At 38.7% G+C, this 23127-nt stretch overlaps 1 protein-coding gene across 1 annotated transcript; it reads left to right on the top strand.

The window, feature by feature from the left end:
- Positions 1–624: 624 nt before the first annotated feature.
- Positions 625–16350, top strand: LOC139736493 (uncharacterized). The gene is made up of 4 exons (XM_071647243.1): positions 625–724; positions 10477–10670; positions 15012–15216; positions 15734–16350. Exons 1-4 carry the CDS (start codon positions 647–649, stop codon positions 15833–15835), a joined length of 579 nt encoding a protein of 192 aa, XP_071503344.1. The 5' UTR covers positions 625–646; the 3' UTR covers positions 15836–16350.
- The last annotated feature ends 6777 nt before the right edge of the window (positions 16351–23127 follow it).

Genomic DNA, 23127 nt, shown 5'->3' with positions numbered 1-23127 from the left:
TTCCGATGCGCCCCCATTTATTTCAAAGCGAAATATGTAGCTACAATTAAAACTCCAGTTTGGGAACTGTAGAATATCAAAATTTCAAGCTCGCTCGCTTCGCTCGCTCGCGTTTTATTGTTATGCCATTCACCTTATGTTGCTGACAGTATATAATTTGTCGATCGTTTCACACCGTCATTCCATAATCCATGTATGGAAAACTTACAATGTTCCTCAATGACTGCGTTGTTGAATGTATCACATTCCGTAATGTATTGTAGTCCCATTATTGCTCACACACACACGCACAAGCATACAGACCGTCAAAATTACTTTATGGTTCCCCCCCCCCATGTTTCGACCCACCGTACGCCACTTTATATAGTATACATATATATATATATATATATATATATATATATATATGTATATATACATATATATATATATATATATATATATATATAATATATAAATAATAGACGTGTGCGCGCGCGCGCGCGCGTGTGTGTATATATATATATATTGTGTAACATATGCATGGTCTAATCTTGAGCCCCCTCCAATGTTTGCCCCCCCCCCCCCCCCCCCCAATCCAAAACTGCTTCCGGCGCGCCTGCCTGCTAGACACCTGTAATCATATATCCCCGAGCAAGTGCAGTAGATGATCATGGAGACAACACAGTCACCTACAGATATGGACGACCCACCTCCACCCCCGTATTCGGTTGCAGTTGAACAGGTAAGACATAATAATTATTGATGTATTACAGTACATGTATCATGATTTTGCCACTAAATTTTGAGTGCCACAGATGTAGTATATATTTTGTCATCAGAAACGTAAACATGATTATAACATCCCCCAACACGGCATCATTTCTCTCGTTGTTCTCCCTCATCGTCCCCCTCATCTTCCTCCTCCTCCGCTTACTTGATCACGATGTCATTGTCAATGGTATTTCACCTAATGGAAGGACACGCCGTCGTCGTTGCCTTCCCATGTCTGTGTGTTCTCCGCGGATGAGAAAAACACAGCACTGTGGTGTAACGCAATATGAGTAGAGTCCTATATGACTGTATTATTATATACCATGCTCTTACGGCGCATGGCGAGTGGCAAGTTCACGTACAATCATATATAATAGACAACAAATAACATAGATCATGGTATATACGATCAACGTGTATACCATTATGTCCGGGTTCGACGTGCGTATCATTCACACTGGCTCTTCGTGAGTAACCTTGTATTCTTGGCAATGGCACACAGCCGTGGCTTTTCACTGTGAGGTCCACAATGAAATAAATGCCATGGCCATGGTGTCGTGTTCTCGTGCAGTGCACTGGTCCATATTGTGCACATTGATACTCACACTGCCATGTCAGCTGCTGTGTGAAATAATACAAGTTCAAATACACTCGGCTGACTGCACAATGAACAAAACGTCAACGACAGATAGGAAGCGTATATTCAGTGCAAGAGCATGTAGAGCTGATGACACAGTAGCACCGTGGAATAGGCTACCATATCTCTCTGTAGTTTCAGCTTCAGTTTGATTTTATTTGTCCACCTGTACAGATGTACAGCAATACACACAAATACACAATGAAAATGATAAAATTAGATACATTGTACTTCTAATCATACTCGTTACGAATAGACTAACAGGTACACAAAACGAAATGACATACGTATAAACAATTACATATCATAACCATGAGGTACGAGTGGAGGAGACCGGCATCAATTAAAGCAATGTACTTGATTGGGATGACGGCCTCGGATAACATCATACATAACTTTTTTTAAAGAAATCAAAGTTCTAACTGGAACTGTAGGAGGAACGAGGGGCTGCCAACTCTCACTCATTAAGAGTGAGACTCACTCATTTTGGTCCTTTCTCACTCTAAAACTTTATTTCATTTGCATGTATTTCTATTGATCTCGCTCATTTTGACTCCTGAATTATAGCATTGGCCTATGGGAGTCTCACTCTCAACTAGATTTAGTTACCAAAGTTGGCAGCCCCCCAAAAAAATCACTTCGATCGCGACCTATAATTTCACATGTGCAGTGGATGGAATACATTACTTTAAACAGCGGACTATATGTATAATGATACGAATACAAAGAACAGAGAAGGGGATACCTGATACCTGAAAGAAAGAGAAGGGAGAAAAGAGATTAACATGCATATTATACCATTATTGGTACCTCATAATTGAATATAGTGTTGGGATTAAGCCGCACCGTATGACATTTATATGATGGAATAAGAATTGTCTGCAGCTCTACAGTAAGACTTTCGGACGTGGAATTAACGTTGAGCATCATTCTAAATAATGCGAAATGATTTCACGAGCCCATGCAAATCCAAAATAATGAATCCACAATGAAAGAGCAACATTATACTGTTTACACAGAGATAAAGGAAAGTAATCTGCATCCGTATACATTGTACGCTATATCGTTGCCTGGCACTGGCACTCTCGAAGAGTCTCCGGTAGCCATTTTGTCAGGCACCGTTATTGTGGATGACCATTAACTGTAGGTCCATGATGACACCAATCCTGTACGTGAGAAGCAATTTGACAAAATGCATTATTTCAATACACTTTAATTTCAATTTATTTTCATATTTCTCATGAAAATTTAACACCCTCCCCCCCCCCCAAAAAAAAAAAAAAAAAAATTAGACAATGCCAAAATGTCAAAATACAAATAAGGCGGAACTTCATTTGAATGTACAACTATAAATCTCAATAAACAAAAAAATATGTTTGAAGTAGTGTTGGTCTGTATGTTCAAAGTACGAGAAATATAGAGCCTCAGTACCTATTAATAGAACATTGGTCTCTTTACACGCTGAACATGTTTATGACATAATGACATGTCACTTGACATGTACTCCATTGTTCCATTCTTTTTTTCTTTTTACATGTTAGAGCAGCCTTTTCATGGGCGTCACGGGGGGGGGGGGGGTGCGTTGGATGCGAACGCATCCCCCTTCAGTTCATGATATTCAGTGTAAATATTAAAAAAGAAAGTTTATTTCGATGATAGTATTTTATAGGTAAATTGTTCAATGATAATCTACATCAAAATATACTGCTACCTTAAACAAGTGGGACTGTTTCAAGTCGATAAAACACGCAAACATATGCATCAACTTGCACCATTTACAACATCAAAATGCAAAAAGTTTTCACCGTGGGAGGGGGACACCCCCTCCCACACCCTCCCCCTCGCTAACTCTGCTCGCTCTTGCTTGGTCGCGTGATATTCAGTGTAGGCCCCTAAATATCAAAACAGGAAGTTTGTTTGATGATACTATTTTATAGGCAAACTGTTCAATGATAATCTACATCAAAATATACTGCTACCTTAATCAAGTGGGACTGTTTCAAGTCGATAAAACAAGCAAAAACATGCATCAAATTGCACCATCTACAACATCAGAATGCAAAAAAAAAAAAAAAAAAATCTCAGTGGGAGGAAACCCCATCCCAGACTCTCCACCCTCGCTAACTCCGCTCACTCTTGCTTGGTCGCGTTCATGATATTCAGTGTAAATATTGAAACAGGAAGTTTATTTTAATGATACTATGTTATAGGCAAATTGTTCAATAATAATTTACGTCAAAATGCACTGCTACCTTAAACAAGTGGGACTGTTTCAAGCCGATAAAACATGCAATAACATACATCAATTTGCACCATTTACAACATCAAAATGCAAAAAGTTCTCACCGTGGATGGGGGATGACCCCGTTCCCACACCCTCCCCCCTTCGCTCGCTCCGCTTGCTCGGGCTCGCTCGCGTTTATGACATCAGTGTAAGAACCAATACAAGAAGTTTATTTAAATGATATCATTTATAGGCACATTGTTCAATAACAATTTACATCAAAATGTACTGCTACCTTAAACAAGTGGGACTGTTTCAAGTCGATAAAACAACCAAAAACATGCATCAACTTGCACCATCTACCACATCAAAATGCAAAAAGTTTTCATCGTGGGAGGGGGACACCCCCTCCCACACCCTCCCCTTACTCACTCTGCATTCTCTTGCTTGGTCGCGTTCATAATATTCAGCGTAAACATTAGAACAGAACGTTTATTTCGATGATATTATTTTATAAGTAAAATGTTTAATGATAATCTACATCAAAATATACTGAGTATCTTTACCAAATGGGACTGTTTCAAGTCGATAAAACACGCAAAAACCTGCATCAACTTGCACCATTTACAACATCAAAATGCAAAAAGTTTTCACCGTGGGAGGGGGACACTCCCTCCCACACCCTCCCCCTCGCTAAGTCTGCTCGCTCTTGCTTGGTTGCGTGATATTCAGTGTAGGCCCCTGAATATTAAAACAGGAAATTTATTTGATGATACTATTTTATAGGCAAACTGTTCAATGATAATCTACATCAAAATATACTGCTACCATAAACAAGTGGGACTGTTTCAAGTCGATAAAACAAGCAAAACATGCATCAAATTGCACCATCTACAACATCAGAATGCAAAAAAATTCTCACCACACCCTCCCCCTCCCCACCCCCAAGATGAAATCCTATCTACGCTGTACCCTTTCCCCGCTTGGTTTCCCTTAAAAATCACTAAAAGTCTGGGGATTGAGAGCTTCCTAAATTCCAAATGTCTGTCCAAAAAATTCGTTACAGTTAGTGTCAAAACGTACCCCCCCCCCTTGAAAAAAAAGCTGGTGACGCCCCTTCTTTGATTTAAGTTTAATAGTTAAAGATGACACTCTATTAGACTTGACAGTTATATCATATCAAACGTGAGATGAATACACAGACATATATATGAGTTTTCATCTATAGTAATCAGATTCGATCCAATATGAACAGACACAACCAACCTGTTGCTGATTCTGTTTGTTTCAGAATATTTTGCTAACGGCAAAAAATGTGTGGAACAAGGAGACATAGATGAAAGCAAGATATTATTCAAAAGGGTGTAGAGGAAGACAAATTGATAAAGAAACTCACCTCTTAACAAGAATATATCAGTTAATATGATAATAATCTGTATACATATGCTTTACAATGCATTTATTTTCCCTCATATGGCTTATTGTAATATTGTTTGGGGTAATTGTAATAAGACGCAGGTAAATTTATTGTTTTTTTTTTGTTTTTTGTTTGCAAAAGAAGGCGATCAGAATATGTTCACACTCTACGTACTTAGCGCATACAACCCCGTTATTCAAGCAGCTAAATGTGTTAAAAATTGATGATATACATAAGTTTCAAACTTCTGTATTTATGTATAAGTACACGCAAAATTTGTTATCACAGTCCTTTCAAAACTTTTTTTGACTATAATGCCAACATTCATTCGTACCCTACAAGACACTCGACCAATGTCAACAGATTTTCATCTACATAATCCAAAATCTCTTATAGCTCACAGGTCAGTGAGGCATCATCGACCTGATACATGGAATGCTTTACCCGACTCCCTAAAGACACGAACATCTTTGTTTTCTATTAAAGCTAGTTTAAAGAAATATGTTTTAACTCAATATATTTAGTAAATTAAAGGATAGTAACACAAACATTCAACTCACTTATTGCACCCGCACAGCACTCACTCACATCTTCTTTTTCCCTCTAAAGCATACTATTGTAATATAGAACAAAAAAAAAATCTGTACTTTCTGTGAGAGGCAATCCTGAGTTGTTTTTCCCAATGAGGCCATCAGCCCAGTCAAGCTATGCTTATGCTGACGGTCCCCTGCTTCCTTATTTAATCAAATGTAATGCCTTATTTGTATCATATGAAACTATCAATGTTTTACAAAGATTTTTGTTATGCATGTATAGTATCAACTGCACTTTTGTTTTGTATTGCTCCTTTGTCATTTGGTCATGTTTGGTTTGAATTTGTCACATTGATGTTATTCATTTTTTTATTTGATTTGATTTGAGAAGCAAAATAAAATACGAACGAACGAACGAACGAATATTTGTGAGCAACTTGTTGAAATGGGACAATGGATCTAGTATGTTGATGTAATTATACAAGTATTATATTTTTTTATCAGTTGAAATTATTAGCTACTGAAGAAAACTAAAACATGAGTGATGATTAATTCTAACAATATCTTAGAAAATATTCTTAAATAATGAGTGCACTATCATTAAAAGTTTTGGCTTCATTTTTTTTTTTTTTTTTGGGGGGGGGGGGTTCTGCTGTTTGGTGATGACCTTACTTTTTAAGACATTGAATATTTCCTTGATCTGTTTTTTTACTTGAAGCACTTGATAATAGTATATACTATAATGATAGATCCAAAGAGAGATAACAAACCTGACAAATAAATGACGATCGTATATGTACTCAAAATAATGGCTGAGTGTGAAGATATAAGTTGTGTCGCATAACGATAACACGAGCATTATTTGAGGTCTTATAGATATGATGTGATTTGTCAAAGATTACGTACAGGTCATTATCTGATATCGACATCTTTTGTTCAACCATTGTGCAATGAAACTGACGAATCTTAGCTGTCCTTGACGGTAGAAACATAATGAGATGTATGCGTATAGAATTCGCAGTGATAATGATTATCATAATAACAACTCAGATTAATAAGAATATGTTGTCTAAAAAAATGAACGCCGGTCAATTTACAAATTGTTCAGTTCAGTATATTATCTAGAAAATGAAATGATGAAAGCTTCATTAAGTGAGAAATGAAATTGTTACGGAATCTTAACTTTTCTCATATCTGAAAAAAAAAATCAATCGTGATTTTCTTCACAACCGGATGCATTTACGCAGATAAGTATATGATTGGATGATGGTGTCACAACCTTATACACTTCCCGGACTGATCTGCACGCAGATTTTTTCACTACATTTCCATGCTTTGCAAAGACTTTAAAGACATTAAAACGGTGTAATAGTTTTGGTTGAGACCTAACTTCAGGCTTGACCTTTATTGGTGAGATAATGAGAAACCTCTCATAAAATGTAAAAGAGGATGTAGTTCCAAGTGGAATTCAACGTTTATTTGATGAAAATTGGTTTTGATGTGGCTGAGATATCCAAAACAGAGCAATCCTCAAATAAAAGGCAGGACCCACCTTTTATTATGATCGCTTGTTTTACTTTGTTTTGTTTTTTAATGTCTCAGTCATTCCAAAATCAATTTTCATCAAATAAACTTTGAATTCCTCTTAGAATGGTATGCTTTGTAGCCAAGTCCTCATCTCCACCAATAATACCATGGTTTTAAAGCTGGCATCAGCAGACCAGGAGCTCATTAATTTGTTTTCCCATTCCTTCGTTAAGGTATCTCTTTCATATCCATTGTGCTGTATATCCCCTTTATCTTTGCTTAAATCGGCAGCTGTACAGTACCTAATCAGTTTCGGGAAGGATTTTAATCACTTATGTTTGTTTCGGCGACAAGCACCAATAGGGTCAATCTCAAAATGTGCATGGGGTCCTTTGTCATATCATCCGCCGAATTTACGCCGAAATCTTTTTGTCTCGGCTTGAAATTAAGATGCGATTCGGGACCTTGCTCAAAGTTGGTCTGAATGAAATAATAGATTAAAAACAAGACGAACAGCTTGGATGGTAGAGGTTTTATCACATTCAAATAGAATTGCTTTACTTGGGCCTCTTCCTCTTCTCTCTTTTGAATCGGAGTGCCAATCCGTTTACTCAGATATGTATATTTAGTTATGCATTTTTCCCATTATTTAAAGATTTCCACTACAAATAAAAAGTATCATTTTCAATTTGTCCCTTTTTACTCAGGGAACTTACCAGTTGTGAAAGCATTGGTCTTCTTTTAGTCTGTGAATTCCGTCCATATTCCTTAAAGTCTTGTGCTATTATTTCACAAAATTCCACGCCTGTCAAAATATTTGTATGTTATGTGTATATTATACATACATGTATATGTACAGGTGTATGTTCGTAAATTTGTTCATATTATGATTATGTGGTTGTTTAGTATTTATTTTATGTAAGTAATTTATTCTTACTTTATTGCATTTTCCCGATATGCCATTTCACCTGCTTGTTCAAATTATGATTGTTTCTTTGTAATGTCATTTTGCATGATTTGGATATGGAAAACTATATGTGAAAATAAAAGATGAATTTAAGATGAGATATTTCTTGAGTTTCCCTGATTTCAGAAATCAGTGATATCAGTTCCAACCACATATTCAAATTGACAGCGGTGATGATGTCATCACCCAACAAAGTCTTCAACATATAATACATAAAGCAATGTGATTAAAAAGTAGGCCTTTCTCCTGCGCATCACATTGTTGGTAATTAGGAAACAATGATACTGTTGTGTTTTTCGGGTGTGAAGGAAGAGGTTGAAACTGCTATTACATCGAGCAAATAAATGCTTTAATCAGTAACCATTGCGTATCAGTGATGTGTGATTACACTACAAAGCAATGTTGGCGTGGTTAGATAAGCACCACTTCTAAAAGCAGTAATCTCCGATTAAGAAAAAAAAAGTCAAACAAATTTAGACAAATCCTCTCCAATGCAGATATCTGGTTAATGACAGCTTTTCATATTTTTGTTAAGTTATAATTTCGCAGACAGTAAAAAGAACATTCATAATTGGCTCAGAGATCGCACTATTTACAAATTATTTGCAATGATAAATCATTTGTGAATGATGTTCGTTGTACATATTTAACTTCCCCTTAATATGGTCCATGGGCTGTGCTAACATAATAGATTGGTGATGAGGCGGACAAAACTACATACATGCCGTGCTAACTTTTTTTTTTCACAATGCCCGGCCGTGGTACAAGAACGCGTATACATACGCCTGTGGATGTTAAATGTTGACATTATTGGTTCATTATTGCAGTCCTATACCAATCACTAATCTGTGTCCAATGAATACTCTGGGGAAATTTGCAGTAGAAATAATATTCGTCGTGTTATTATCAGAATAGCACCTCTGAGTTTAATTGCTGGCCCTGCTCTATAAGCCATCAAAGAAATTTACAGAAATAAATGTTCATTTGAGAGAGAGAGAAACAGAAAGTTTAATCTATTGGAATAAAGTGCCTGTTTAAAAATCCTCTACAAACTTGTAAATATTCAGAGGTGACCATAACAATCAACTATCTTTTATCTGAACAACATAAATATGCTCTCATGAAAGCTATTTTTATGCCTCCGTCACGAAGTGGTGCCGGAGGCATTATGTTTTCGGGTTGTCCGTCCGTCCGTCCTTCCGTCCTTCCGTCCGTCCGTCCTTCCGTCCGTCCGTCCTTCCGTCCGTCTGTAATGAATTTTGTGGACAGGATAACTATCAAAACCTTTTGAGGTATCCTAATGAAACTTGGCATATATGTGTATTAGGGGGTGAAGTTGTGCTTATCAACTTTTGGGTGCACATGCTCAAGGTCAAAGGTCAAAAGGTCAAGGTCAAATACATAAAATTTCACTATTTCCACCATATCTATGCAATGCTGAAGATATTTTCTTGAAACTTAGTGTATACATGTATTACCCAATTAAGATTCTCTGGTGAAAGTTTGGGTCATGAGGTCAAAGGTCAAAAGGTCAAGTAAAAATATTAAAACTTCACCTTTTTTTTCTGTACCTTGGAAATTGTTCAAGGTATCTTCATGGAACATAGTATATATACATGTACTGACTGGCAGTGATTATCTAGAGAATTTAGGGTTCATGGGGTCAAAGGTCAAGGGCAACACTTCAAAATTTTACTATTTCCGTCATGTTTATGCAATGCCAGCAGGAATTTTTTTTTTTACACTTGGTGTATGCATGTATAACCTAATAGAGATTCTCTGGAAAGTTTTTTTTTTCTTTTGTTTTTGCCTCAAAGGCCAAAAGGTCAAAGATCAAATGAAAGTGCTGAACTAGGTTTTTCCTCCATATCTCGGAAGTGGCCCAAGTTATCTTCAAACGTACTACATATTTATGCATGTCCTGCCTGACAGTGATTATCTTGTGAATTTTAGGGTCAAAGGCCAGATGAAAATGGTAACAATTTACTATTCAATACAGAAATTGCACTTTTTCTCAATACCTTGAAAATTACTCAATGCATAAACGTATGAATGGGTCAAAGTCAAGTTAAAGTCCTTAAATCCCAAATACATGCTCTCCTATTCATCCAATTAAACCTAGGTCAAGGAAGGTGAACATTCAACACATTTGTGACAAACTTGTCATTTTGATATTTTGCCAATTTTGTGAAAATGTAATCACACATTGTCCACATGTACTATGGATAGACCTATTGGGAGAATCATGCATTATGGCGGAGGCATACCAGTCGCCATAGCGACATTTCTAGTTCTATTATTAACATTATAAAACACTAACAATGATTAGTAAAATTGATTATGAAAATTTACTCTCAACTGTACCCCCGTCCCAACCCCCAACCCCACCGTCCCCATCTCTCTCCCTTCCTCGTTCAGGTATCTGTCGACCCGATGCCACCGGCGGAATACCCAGAGAGTTCGCCCCTAACGACAGCGGTGACGGCTCAGCCCATGCCAACCGCGCCCATGGAAACGAACGGTACTGGCGTCGAATCGGAAGAGGAGAAACAGCGAAGACGGGGTTACTATGACAACGCTCCCGTGTACACGCAACCTGTTGCTCATCCTAGGTATAATATGAACACGAGTATACAAAAACTGTCGCATAAGTTCTGGCCACATATAGCCAGTATGATGGCCTAGCGCTGCTGTTCACATTTATGTACTGCAGGAAAAATACCGAATAAAGTCGTGAAAGTTTGGATCCTGCGACACATGCGCTACGTTAAATTTCATTTACCTTTATGCGTTGACAAAAAAAAAAGGTGGTTGGAAATACTCATGGAAGTGCAATTGATTAAGCAACAATATTAGTAGAACACATCAGTGAAAGTTTGAGGAAAATTGCACAATCGATGCAAAAGTTATGAATTTTTTAAATTTTTGTGTTAAAACCGCTGGATGAGGAGACTACTACAGCTTGTGAGTCATATGCGTACAACAGTATAAAGAAAATGTAAAAGAAAATTCAACATATTTTCACTTTTTTGGCATAATAAAAGTGCACTTGACTTGCCTCTTTCTAAAGGCAGGGGGAATAATATTACCAATAACATTTGTCGGTAACGAGTCAGGGGAATGTGTACTTTTTTTCAAAAGATGGAATTTTGTGAAATTCTCTTTATATTTTCCTTATATTGTTGTACGCATGTGACATCTAAGTTATTCATACACTGCAGTAGTCTTCTCATCCAGCGGGTACTGCACAAAAACTTCAAAAATTCATAACTTTTGAACGGATTGTCTGATTTTCCTCAAACTTTCAATGATGTGTTCTACTAATATTGCTACATTCTCTCAATCCTTATGTTTATGAAGGTGAACTTGTCCTTTAATCAAAGTTTGGAACTGAGATAATCATCGCAATGTTGACGATGTGATTTGTAATGATTACTATCATCAACATTACTATCGTTGTTCTTATTCATTATTAAGGTTTTTGCTTTCATTGCCATCATCATCATCATAATTGATGATCTTATGTGGTGATGAACGTTAGGATTTCAGACAATTAACAATTTAGTATCAAAATTTCTTCACTCTTGTAGAAACGGAGTTCAACGACTGTCATCCAGCATGCAGTGTGAATGCGATGTCTTTTATATCCATTCGATTTGATCGTCATAGTCACAATGATTGGTATTATGATTTCATTATCAAGGAATCAATTACTAGTGGCTCTATGTATTGTGGAGTACTGTATTTACTGTAATCTATATCACATGACGAGCAACTTATACCATGGGCAGCGGCGTAAATCCGTACTGAGGAGTGGGGGGGGGGGGGGGGGGATGGTCACCATCACCACGATTACAAGCCCATAACCGGACCGGCGCAGCCTTGGGGGGTGGGGGGGGGGGGGGGGGGGAGAAGCTTGGTGCCCCCCCCCCCCCCCCCCACACGCACACTTTACAGGGATCGGATGTCCCACTCTTTTGCATGAAATATAAAGTGGGAGGAAAGTGGCAGCAAAAATATGAAGACTTTTTGTTCTTGTTGTTGCTTTTTTTTTTGCTTGTCAGATGACTGCGGCGGAAAATCAGACCTTAAAAGTATGAAGACATTTTTTGTTTTTGAAATATCTGTGAGAGAGAGCGGAGCGACCGGGTTAACGGGGGGAGGGTGTGTATGGGGGGGGGGGGGGTGTCCCTCTCCCACACGAGGAAGATTTTGCATTTTCAGACCTGAAATTCAGCGATCTGGTGCACATTTTTGGTGAAATTTTTTTTGTTTTTTCTTTAAAAAAACAATAGAAAATGAAATATTCACAATATATTATTGAATGACTAAATCGTGGTATTTCAGCTCTTGCTCCGCCTGTGCGACATCACTGCGAAAGCCTACTAAATAGTGGGGCCTATCACTGGCGTAGACAGGATTGGGGGAGCGGTTATGAGATCGTGAGGGAGTGAAGCAAGCGAGGGGGGGGGGGGAGGGTATGGTATGGGGGTTTCTTCCTCCCACGTTGAAATCTTTTTACATTGAAAATTTTGACATTTTACAGTCCCAAAACTGCCGTTTGTAGCTTTCTTCGCTTTGGAAATTAAGGGGGGGGCACACCGTGCGCAACTGCTGTCAATCACTGGCAGCAACATCAGGAGAATGGCATAGCGATTAAATGCGAGCGAGCGGAGCGAGCGAGCTTGAAAATTTTGTCATAATGCTTTTACATGCTAAAAACTGCCGTTTGTAGCTATACTTCTTCGCTTTGGAAATCAAGGGGGGCCGCACCGGGCGCAACTGTTGTCAATCACTGGCAGCAACATCAGGAGAATGGTATAGCGATTAAATGCGAGCGAGCGAAGCGAGTGAGCTTGAAAATTTTGACATTTTACAGTCCAAAAACTGCCGTTTGTGGCTGTATTTTTTTGCTTTGGAAATTAAGGGGGGCGCACCGGGTGCAACTGCTGGCAATTACTGGCAGCAACATCAGGAGAATGGCATAACAATTAAATGCGAGCGAGTGAAGCGAGCGAGCTTGAAAATTTTGACATTTTACAGTCCCCAAACTGCCGCTTTTGGCTGAATTTTTTTGCTTTGGAAATTAAGGGGGGCGCACGGGCGCAACTACTGGCAGTTACTGGCAGCAACATCAGGGGAATGGCATAACGATTGAATACGAGCGAGCGAAGCGAGTGAGCTTGAAAATTTTGACTTTTTACAGTCCCAAAACTGTCGTTTGTAGCTATATTTTTCGCTTTGAAAATTAAGGGGGTGGGGGCGCACCGGGCACAACTGCTGGCAATTACTGGCAGCATGCAACATCAGGAGAATGGCATAACGATTAAATGAAAGCGAGCGAGTTTGAAATTTTGACATGTTACAGTCCCCAAACTGTCGTTTGTGGCTGTATTTTTTCGCTTTGGAAATCAAGGGGGGGGGGGGGGACACACCGGGCGCAACTGTCGGCAATTACTAGCAGTAACATCAGGAGAATGGCATAACGATTAAATGCGAGCGAGCGAAGCGAGTGAGCTTGAAAATTTTGATATTTTACAGTCCCAAAAACTGTCTTTTGTGGCTGTATTTTTTCGCTTTGGAAATTAAGGGGGGGCGCACCGGGCGAAAATTGCTGGCAGTTACTGGTAGCAACATCAGGAGAATGGCATAATGATTAAATGCGAGCGAGCGAAGCGAGCGAGCTTCAAATTTTTGACATTTTACAGTCCCAAAACTGCCGTTTGTAGCTATATTTTTCGCTTTGGAAATTAAGGGGCCGGGGCGCACCGGGCGCAACTGCAGCCATTCACTGGCTGCAGCATCAGGAGAATGGCATAGCGATTAAATGCGAGCGAGCGGAGCGAGCGAGCTTTAAAATTTTGACATTTTACACTCCTAACACTGCCGATTGTAGCTATATTTTTCGCTTTTGTTTGTCCCACTTTTATGGGGGAACCATACCCCCCCCCCCCCATTGACGCCTCTGCATATGAGGGTGCTTTTGTTAAGTGAAAGATCTGCTGCACACTCTTTGATAAATTAGGGAAATATACGTCAATCTCAAAAGTGTACAAAGTCTATCGAAAGGGATCCTGTTATACAGCGGAGCTTTTGCATGTTTATGATTGCAATACAACGATCTGGTGCATCTGGCGATATTTGGACAATTTTCCATTAAGAAAGTTCGAGATTTGTCCTCATCTCGGGAATTGCTTTGGGGATAAATGATTTGTCTGCCTTAACACTTCCGTAGGGGCGGGGCAAATGCCCCTTTGCCCCCCCCCCCCCCCCCCCCCCGAGATAGATTCGACGCCCCTGATCTTCCTTGGGTATGCTCATAGATGTATCCTGACTGAGTCACCAGTCACTGTCGTTTCTCAGGAATGATTCAGGAAATTGCGGGGGTTCAATTATGGCGATATAGTTTTTGTTATTGTTTGTTTGTTTGTTCGTTTGTTTGTTTTCGTACATATCTTGCAGATGGTCCCCAGTTACTCGCGTCATAGCATGTTTACATATAGGCCTATACTATTTGACGTTGTCAACGTCTGAGCCATTACCTTACAGTGTATGTCGATGTTACTTTCTTCGCGAGCGAGCGAAGTAAGCGAGCGCTTGAGAAAATTATGTATACATTTTCCTACAAGATAGAATACTGTTCAGCTCTGTTACCTGTCTGAAGGCCGGCGTACAAACGTCATGCAATATGCCAAAATTGATACAATCACATTTCTGCTTCCTCCATTTTTTTTCCTCAAAATTCAGGGGTTGATGATTGTACAGGCCATCCCCCCCCCCCCTCCTCCATTTCAGGGGGGATATATCCCCCCCCCCCCCCCCCCCCCCCCGGGATTTACGCCCATGCCACCATGGGCAATCAACCATGGCTCGCAATGAATCAATCAGATGTCTGCGCAACGTACCCATTAATTTTGATTTTGTCACACGTACTCTCCTACTTGGTTTCATAGCACCACAGTGCGCTCAGATGATTGTTGCGCGTCATGCTACTGCACAGGAAACGAGTGCGATGGCGACTGTCTCTCATGCTTACTATGCTGCTGGATTTGGCGTGGAAACTCACACCACCACGGCGGTCACGTCAACCACGATCACGGCGGGTGCTGCGATGGTGACGGTGATGGCGGTTGCGACTGCGATTGCAAGTGTTGCTCGGTGAGTTTCATCCGTTGGTTGCCCAACACGAATTTACACGTATGCTGGCATTACACTGTCTCGAAATTTAAGACGCCCTCACGAATAACCTGATGTTGTTACGATCAGACACGAATTGGAACATTTTCCTAACGTGTGTCCATCTTTGCTCAACTTCAAGACAGTGTGACGCCTGCTTTCAAGCACGATCCTGGTTCAAGTTCCTGATCATGGCTGCTAATCGTTGTCGTGCCCATAGGCACACACGCACAAACACCCTCTCAGTCTCTCTCTCTCTCTCTCTCTCTCTCTGAAAATCCACTTTTCTTCTTTGACTATTATATCGATCATTATTCTTTAGATTTCTGTTCTAATTCATTATCAGTTAGCCGATCTATACAAAAATCGCAAATCTACTATTTGTGTACTTTTATATCCGATGAACTATACTATGATATCATATCTATAGACCAATCTATCAATTATCTATCTTTCAGTCGATATTTATGTTTCTATCCCATCAACTTCTGTTATCCAGGATGGATGCGACCATGATTGTGACTGTGATTGTGGTGGATGTGATTGTGATGGATGCGACTGCGACCTTGGAGACTGCGACCTTGGAGGCTGCGATTTTTGAGGATGCTCCCAACGTACAGCCTGCATGATGAATCCTCTTCGTCAACGTCATGAAAGACGCGCATCAATAGACGAGGTTCCGTGACGTCAAATGACGCTTTGCTTGCGGAGAAAAGACAAATCACGTGTGTCGTAAGCGCGTAGCTCTAGCGCGCGGGACGCGTACAGTACCCGCCTGCCTATGGGACGTAAGATGTAACGCTTACGCGATTGCCCACGCGTATAGGGCCCGATAGGCAGTTTTTGTCCCAGGCCCGCAGCATGGCTTGATGACGTCATTGAAACTTCGTCCGTATTTGGGTGTACGTAAAGACGCCAGTACTTAGTCCTACATTATTCTTTCCCAAAGAGCTTATCATAACGAGCAGAAAAATCTCTTTAATCTTACCTCAGACTGCTCAGAATGATGCTACGGAAAATCATGTGCTGCCAGGAATTGTTCCGAGACTCTATGAATGGCAAACCGATGTTCTTGACGTGACAAGAGGACAAAGGAAGTTTAGGAATTAGTTTATATGCAGGGACCTTAGAACGTTTTGTGTGTGATTTGCGGGGCGGGGAGGGGAAGGGCTCGTGTTTGATTCACTAGTAAAGGGTCAATGCCTCCCCTCCCCCCCCCCCCCCCCCAATCTTGGGAAGGAACCATTTTCGGCATTTTGAAGAGCCAAAGACTGTTTCTTGCGCGGCCCCGTACTACAGGACAGTCTTGCGTTCAAAGTGTTCATCGGCAATATTTGTTTTTTCATACATTAATTTTGACTTTCGTTGAACTTTAAATCAGTCAGCATCGCTTGTGCATGAGACAACCCTCATGAACTTCGAAAGCTTTAACAAATATGTGATACCTCTGCCGTATGTACGCATGCGATTGTGTTAACGAGTACACTATAGTTTTAGTTCAGACCTAACTTCAGGTTTCTAACATCTTTTTGTGTGTGTGTGTGAGATAATGAGAAACCTCTTATGAAATATGAAGTATTGATTTTTTTAAAAATAAACATTGAATATTCTTAAATAAACATTGAATTCCAAGAGAAATTAAATATTTATTTGATAAAACTTGCTTTTGAAATGACTGAGACATCCAAAACAGAGCAATCCAAATAAAAGATCGGACCTACACCTTCTAAAGGGATGACTTTGTTCTACTTTGTTTTTGGATGCCTCAGCCAATACAAAACCGATTTTCATCTAATAAACTTTGAATTCCTCTCAGAATGATATGCTCTGTATAATTTCATAAGTGGTTTCTTGGTATCTCCAAGGGCTCTAGTTAAAAGCCCAATCCTCATCTCCACCAATACTATACCATCCCTGTAGGGTGTCTGTATAATATTTATAAGTGTGTCACTATAGAACGGAGTGTGGTGTGGGTGTGTGTATGTTATTAAAACAGTACTAGGAAGCAAAGAGGCTTTACCCCCCCCCCCCCGTCACACACACACACACCGCACACATCCTTAGCTACCCACTAAAAAAGTGGAGATACTGTACTGATTACTAAGATGGAATTGTAATAATCGATATAACAATGGTACCTTATTGACATCATCATACTCAGTATCATTTAAATCTTTATCATCACACTTAAATTTCAGCATTATTATCACCATTATCATCATCGACATTATTATCATTATCATCATTATTATGAAAATGACACAGGTGTGAAACTCATGGCAACGTCAGTCATTTCAAGTTCCTATAGAATCACACCTTACGGCCCAAGATATTCAACTCTAAAATATTTCATGAAATAACGACTTTTTTTTAAAACTCTGAAATGTTAAAATGTTTACGATATGTCTTTAAATAGGACATAATTAGGCCTACACGAGCGCGTCAAATGCACGGCAGGTTTGTTTCACCTAGCTGTATAGTGCCAACGTTAGTCATTGAAATACATATAGGACTTGTACATTGCAATACATTATAACTCAGTATGAACCTAACGCAGAGCATGCGTCATGTTGTAAATTCAAAAAAAAAAGTGTAAATACTCTATAGAAATATACGAATTATTGATTTCCCTGGGATAGCAAGAATTATGGTTATACCGCACAAACGTGCTCTGCTACAAAGGTTAGGAAATCGATCACTTGACGCCAAATTAACAAATTGCAGTCCGTTCCACTGATGTGTGCACCACTTACTAGTATGGTAGTAGGCCTATAACTTAGGCCCTAAAGCGTAGTAAAACCAGGTTATTTTGAAAGGTTAATAGAAATTCTGATTTTCTATATTTTCTATATTAGCTTTGTGAGCTTGTGTATCCCATATGGCAATCCATTCTTGCAAGTGAAATCTTGTTATCTGTAGCAGGCTACACGGTCTATGATTTATCAAATGCATGTACATGTATAAGAAATGCATAATCATTCTGTCCCGTCGAGGCTTACAACTTTTAAGACGTAACGTTTCCGGTGATTATGTATTTGGCGTGCATACAAATTTAACATAAATTAATGGATGCATACTTCCACGAAGATGATGTTAAATTTCCAGAATAATTCCTGTATGATACAAAATTCGTAGGCATACCTGTATGTAATACGTTGTATCATGCAACTACTTTATACCCGTTTGCATACTGGTATTAGCGTGCGTGTGGGAGAGGAGCGTAGTATGTTCGTCAAAACAGGAACGTGGTAATGTGTTCGACGGGGTTTGTGTGTGTGTGGGGGGGGGGGGGACGTACATGTTTATAAAACGAACGCGGGATTGTGTTTGACGGTGTGTGTGTGTGTGCGACAGATAGGGGTAGAAAATAAGGACAGACAATATTTTGATTACGATTCTATTCTTTAGAACTGATCTTTGTTTCATGACGTATATAAATCTACATGTATTTTCAAATGATTGATTATTGTACTCGAAATTTCAGTTGCCTGGTTTACACATTCGATTGAATGCTTACTACATTGTAAATGCAATAATAATTATGTATTAAATGAAATCAAATGAAAATTACTGAAATGAAATGTTTAATTCGTTTCATTTTTGTTAACAATCTTCAAAAAAGTTAAAATAACAAGCACTTCCAAATCCTAAAGCACATTTCGCGCGTATACTAAAAAAGGATCACGAGTTTTGCCGATTCATCTATTGGTGCTGGTAAGAGCGTGGTATTCAACAGTGTTGTATTGTGGAAATTGATTGTGCAATGGCACTGTTGCTTTGAATTAAGAGTTTTTAAGTAATGTCATTTATAACAATGATAGTACTTTGAAAAATAACAATGATGATGGCAATGACGATGATAACCATGATGATCCTGATGATGATGTAAATGTTGAACTAGCACGTATAGTCATCAAAGGCAACCCCCTCTGTGAAGACAGCTCTGCAAAAATCGGTCTGAGTAGGTCGATCCGGTGGAAGGCAGTTCTCGATGTCTTCGCAGGACTATGTTCTCACCTGGGGTTCTATACTCCGCCTGTCTTATCTATTTGTAGCATTATCAAAGTTATTTCCTTTTTCATCCAACCTGAAATCGAAACATGATATCTAACCGCAAGATGGGTTGGCGAATTCCGTATTTCATTTACGTGGCTCGACCAAAGGCGATCGTTGACCGATTGTTAGCCACTTCAGGGTGGTAATACAGTGGACTCCCTTTATAACGAAGTGCTCGGGACCGGTATAGGGTTTTTGTTTGGTTTGGTTTGGTTTGGTTTTTTTTTTTTTCGTTATATCAAAATTTCGTTATAACCGAACAAATAAACAATTAACAACATAGAGATGATAATGTTGGAGCCTAAATTCTTACCTCCCAGTAACTGGAATTTCGTTATAACCGTGCTCGTTATAAGGGGAGTGCACTGTAAAGAAATTCGCCCGTTGTCTGTCGAGTGTAACATATAGGTTGAAAGACAGACTCCTTCCACTTCACTTTACATCACATAATGCTCTTTGCGAATCAATTTTGTGAAGTGAGATCTTTTTATGTGTGTGAGTCTTGACTCCAACACGCTGAGCTCTCATTACTATAGCTCGATATCCAAGGGGCGAAGAGGTTTGTATTCTGCACTGTTCTGACGGAGAGGGGATAACACAAGATCACAGAGTTGGCTCAGCTGGTCTCACTGGGTCTTGAACCCTTGACCTGTAGGATTGTCAGGCAGACAAGCTACTGACGGAGCCAGCTTATATTGCTTAAAACTTTAGGCCTGAAATAGCTCAATGGATTGGTTTATTAAGTATGCTTATACTTTTATGTTCATCCCTATAAGAGAGGTTATTCCTCACAACAACAACAAAACAACACCACACACACACACACACACACACACACACACACACACACACACACACAACAAAGCACAAAAACAAAGACAACAAAAAACAAAGTAACCACAACTGCATGTGATCTCAATTCCAAATACTTGTACTGGTATCATTAACTTGACGAATACAAAGTATCTACATTGTAGGGATAACTGGTTACTATGTCTTCAGAGGAAGCAAAAATCCATGCACTTGAATACAGGTATTCTCATAATTCATAACTAAACAAACCTTACTTTTATCAATACGCTTGAGAACATCAGTCAGACGATTAAAGGCGATACAAGTCAATGCCTCAGAAAAATCAAAAGCCACATGTAAATTAATTCATGAATTACCATTGACAAAGAGAAACACAAACAAACAGTACAATGTCAAATATCAGTATGGTTTCTTGTTTGTTTATATTTGTTTTAATAATTGAAAACAGGCATTTACACAGTAAATAACCTCCATGACTGATACAGAAGGCCTACATACGTACCAATGTCATTGGTGCTATGAAACGGCATGATGGGCATGAACAACTTCAAACATTATGATATCAAAAATATCTTGAAATATAACAAAGAATAATTATAATGAATAGAATAGAATTTGTTATTGCATAGGGTATTTCATTATTTTAAACACATCACACAAAAAGTGTGGTATCATTGCATTCTTCACATTGACGGTCTGCTTAGAAATCAGGTAGCACCATTTCCAACGGAAGCAATTGATCAACACTGCTAGTTTGTGCATGTAGTTTCAATCTACATAATGATGCTAATTGATAGCACACATCTATTACTCTATCATCTGGTTTTTCAGATTGCAGCTATTATGTGCACTCCACAATGTCCAATGATGAGGTGAAATAATAAATGAATACATACAATGTATATTTCCATGACTGAGTACACATCCCGGATCATAGATTACTATACCCGCAGGGGATTCACAAGGGTGTAGTCATCACTGACAAGCCACTTATAGGCCAAGTGTTCAATGTTATAATTTTCTGCGTATTTTATCCATTTTGAAACCTTTCCCACCCACTCATCCCATCCCCCCCCCCCCCCAGGAAAAAAAAAATCAAAAAGGAATCTTAGAATAATTTGCTTTATTGTCTCAGTTATTATGACCTTAGCTGGCTTTACTTCATACTAACTGTACATGTATTCTGAATCAATCAAGTATGGTTTACTTTCTACAATGGGACCTTTACCTTTTTTCCTCTTTTTTTTGTTGAAAGGAAAGTTGAAGTGTCGGATATGGCCAAAATGTCACCCAATGGAACAAAATAGGAGAAATGCCTTTCAGTATGCACAGCGTATGACTGACTTATGCGTTGTATTGACACATTAGTATTCAATTTTACTTAATAGAGATAATATGATAATGTACCTCAGTTTGTAGCAGGGACGTACGTATCAAGAAATACAACCTCAATGTACAGATAGAATAGACTGTATACCATTTTGTAGAAAAATTCAATGAAATTCTGCGAGTAGCATATGCCCTGTGGAAGACAATACTGTACATACAACTAGTGTTGGTAGCGTATGGCAGGTGGCCGAGCAGCAGCCAGCTCCATACATGGGAGTTTACTGGTACGGAAGAGTTAAATACTGCAGTGTGACTTCAATATCATCACCTTGAAACTGAATATCATTTGCTTCAAAATGTCATGAAATGTGATTCAGATAAAAACAAATGCTTATCTCAATGTTGTTGTTGTTTTTTTTTTTCATAATAACTCATATCAGATAGAGAAACAAGCGAGGGCGCATCAGTCCGTTTTTTAATTCCTGAAGGGAGTTTGGAAAACTTGATCACATATGGTGAAATTATGTATTTTTGCATTCAGTGCTAATTTGCTTTAATAATTTCAGAAACTTACAAAACAATATTTACACATTGGTAATCTATTTAGAGTGTAAACACTATTCATAACCACCCTAGGGGCTTGCTCACAGAAAAACAACACTTTAACCACTACAAAAACACATTCAAACACAAGATCTGGAAGATCTCACGATTATTTCTTGCCAAATCTTTTGATGGCATTATCTTATTTGATATAATGATAAATACAAATTCAATTTGCTTTTCTTTATCCTTCATTGTGGAATTTCATTTTCAGGGTTATATCAAGTATATATTCACTTGTGTAGTGGCGCTAGAAGCAAAAGATTGGCAAGTTGCAGCTTACGAATTTGTAAATATGAACCATACTCATTAATATTATAATATTAAACATTTTGCACATTAGTTGATTGCCCTAAATTGTTGGCCAACTGCCACAATTTGACAGCAACATTAAAGGATTCAAAATCTATTTCATATGACATGTCAAGGTATTCAAGTACTGCTGCGAAGGAAACATTATGTTACATTGATATGATATAATTAACTTATCAAAACATAAGTCATATTCAAATGCCACTGAGACAAATTTTAAAGTAGATATTGGTTTAGCTGATCAGCTCTTGAGAGAAGATAAACCCATCCAAGCAAGGTCTGTATATGAAATATTTTGTACAAATAAGTGACATAAATCATTTACTTATAGAATATGATGCCCGGTGAGTTTCAAAAGTAGTACATTCATTCACACTAAAAAAAAAATAGGAAAAAAATCACGAATTCTACTTCCTATAACAAGCAATGAATGCATAACCTTAACCCACATTGATATAAAAAGTGCGAGAGATTGTTCCTTTCCCAAAAACGCAGTGCCTCATTGTGGGTAGCATATGGGTAATAGTGAAAGAAATTAGACTCGAGGCGGACGTTACTCTTGATCTTGCTCTCCCTATTAATCGAGCTTTCGGCCTGACGGCCTGACAACAGGCCGAAAGCTCGATTAAAAGGGAGAACAAGATCGAGAGCAACGTCCGCCTCATGCCTAATTTCTTTCACTATAGAGATATGTTGTTTTTGTTGTTGTTGTTGTTCAACTGCACATGTCATAGCTTCTTATATTTGGAGCTAGGCTTCTCCATAATCACAGGTTAAGTT

This window comes from Diadema antillarum, unplaced genomic scaffold, assembly GCF_040938485.1.
Source record: "Diadema antillarum isolate AM-2024a unplaced genomic scaffold, OU_Dant_1.0 seq00000649_RagTag, whole genome shotgun sequence".
Classification (NCBI taxonomy): Eukaryota; Metazoa; Echinodermata; class Echinoidea; order Diadematoida; family Diadematidae; genus Diadema; species Diadema antillarum.
This window is presented reverse-complemented; position numbering and strand designations above follow the sequence as displayed.

Bases quoted from the DNA above. Each gene is read 5' to 3' on its own strand.
- LOC139736493 (XM_071647243.1), top strand. From the start codon at position 647: ATGATCATGGAGACAACACAGTCACCTACAGATATGGACGACCCACCT. The intron at 725-10,476 runs GTAAGACATAAT...TTCCTCGTTCAG, and splicing joins ATTCGGTTGCAGTTGAACAG to GTATCTGTCGACCCGATGCC. The intron at 15,217-15,733 runs GTGAGTTTCATC...TCTGTTATCCAG, and splicing joins GCGATTGCAAGTGTTGCTCG to GATGGATGCGACCATGATTG.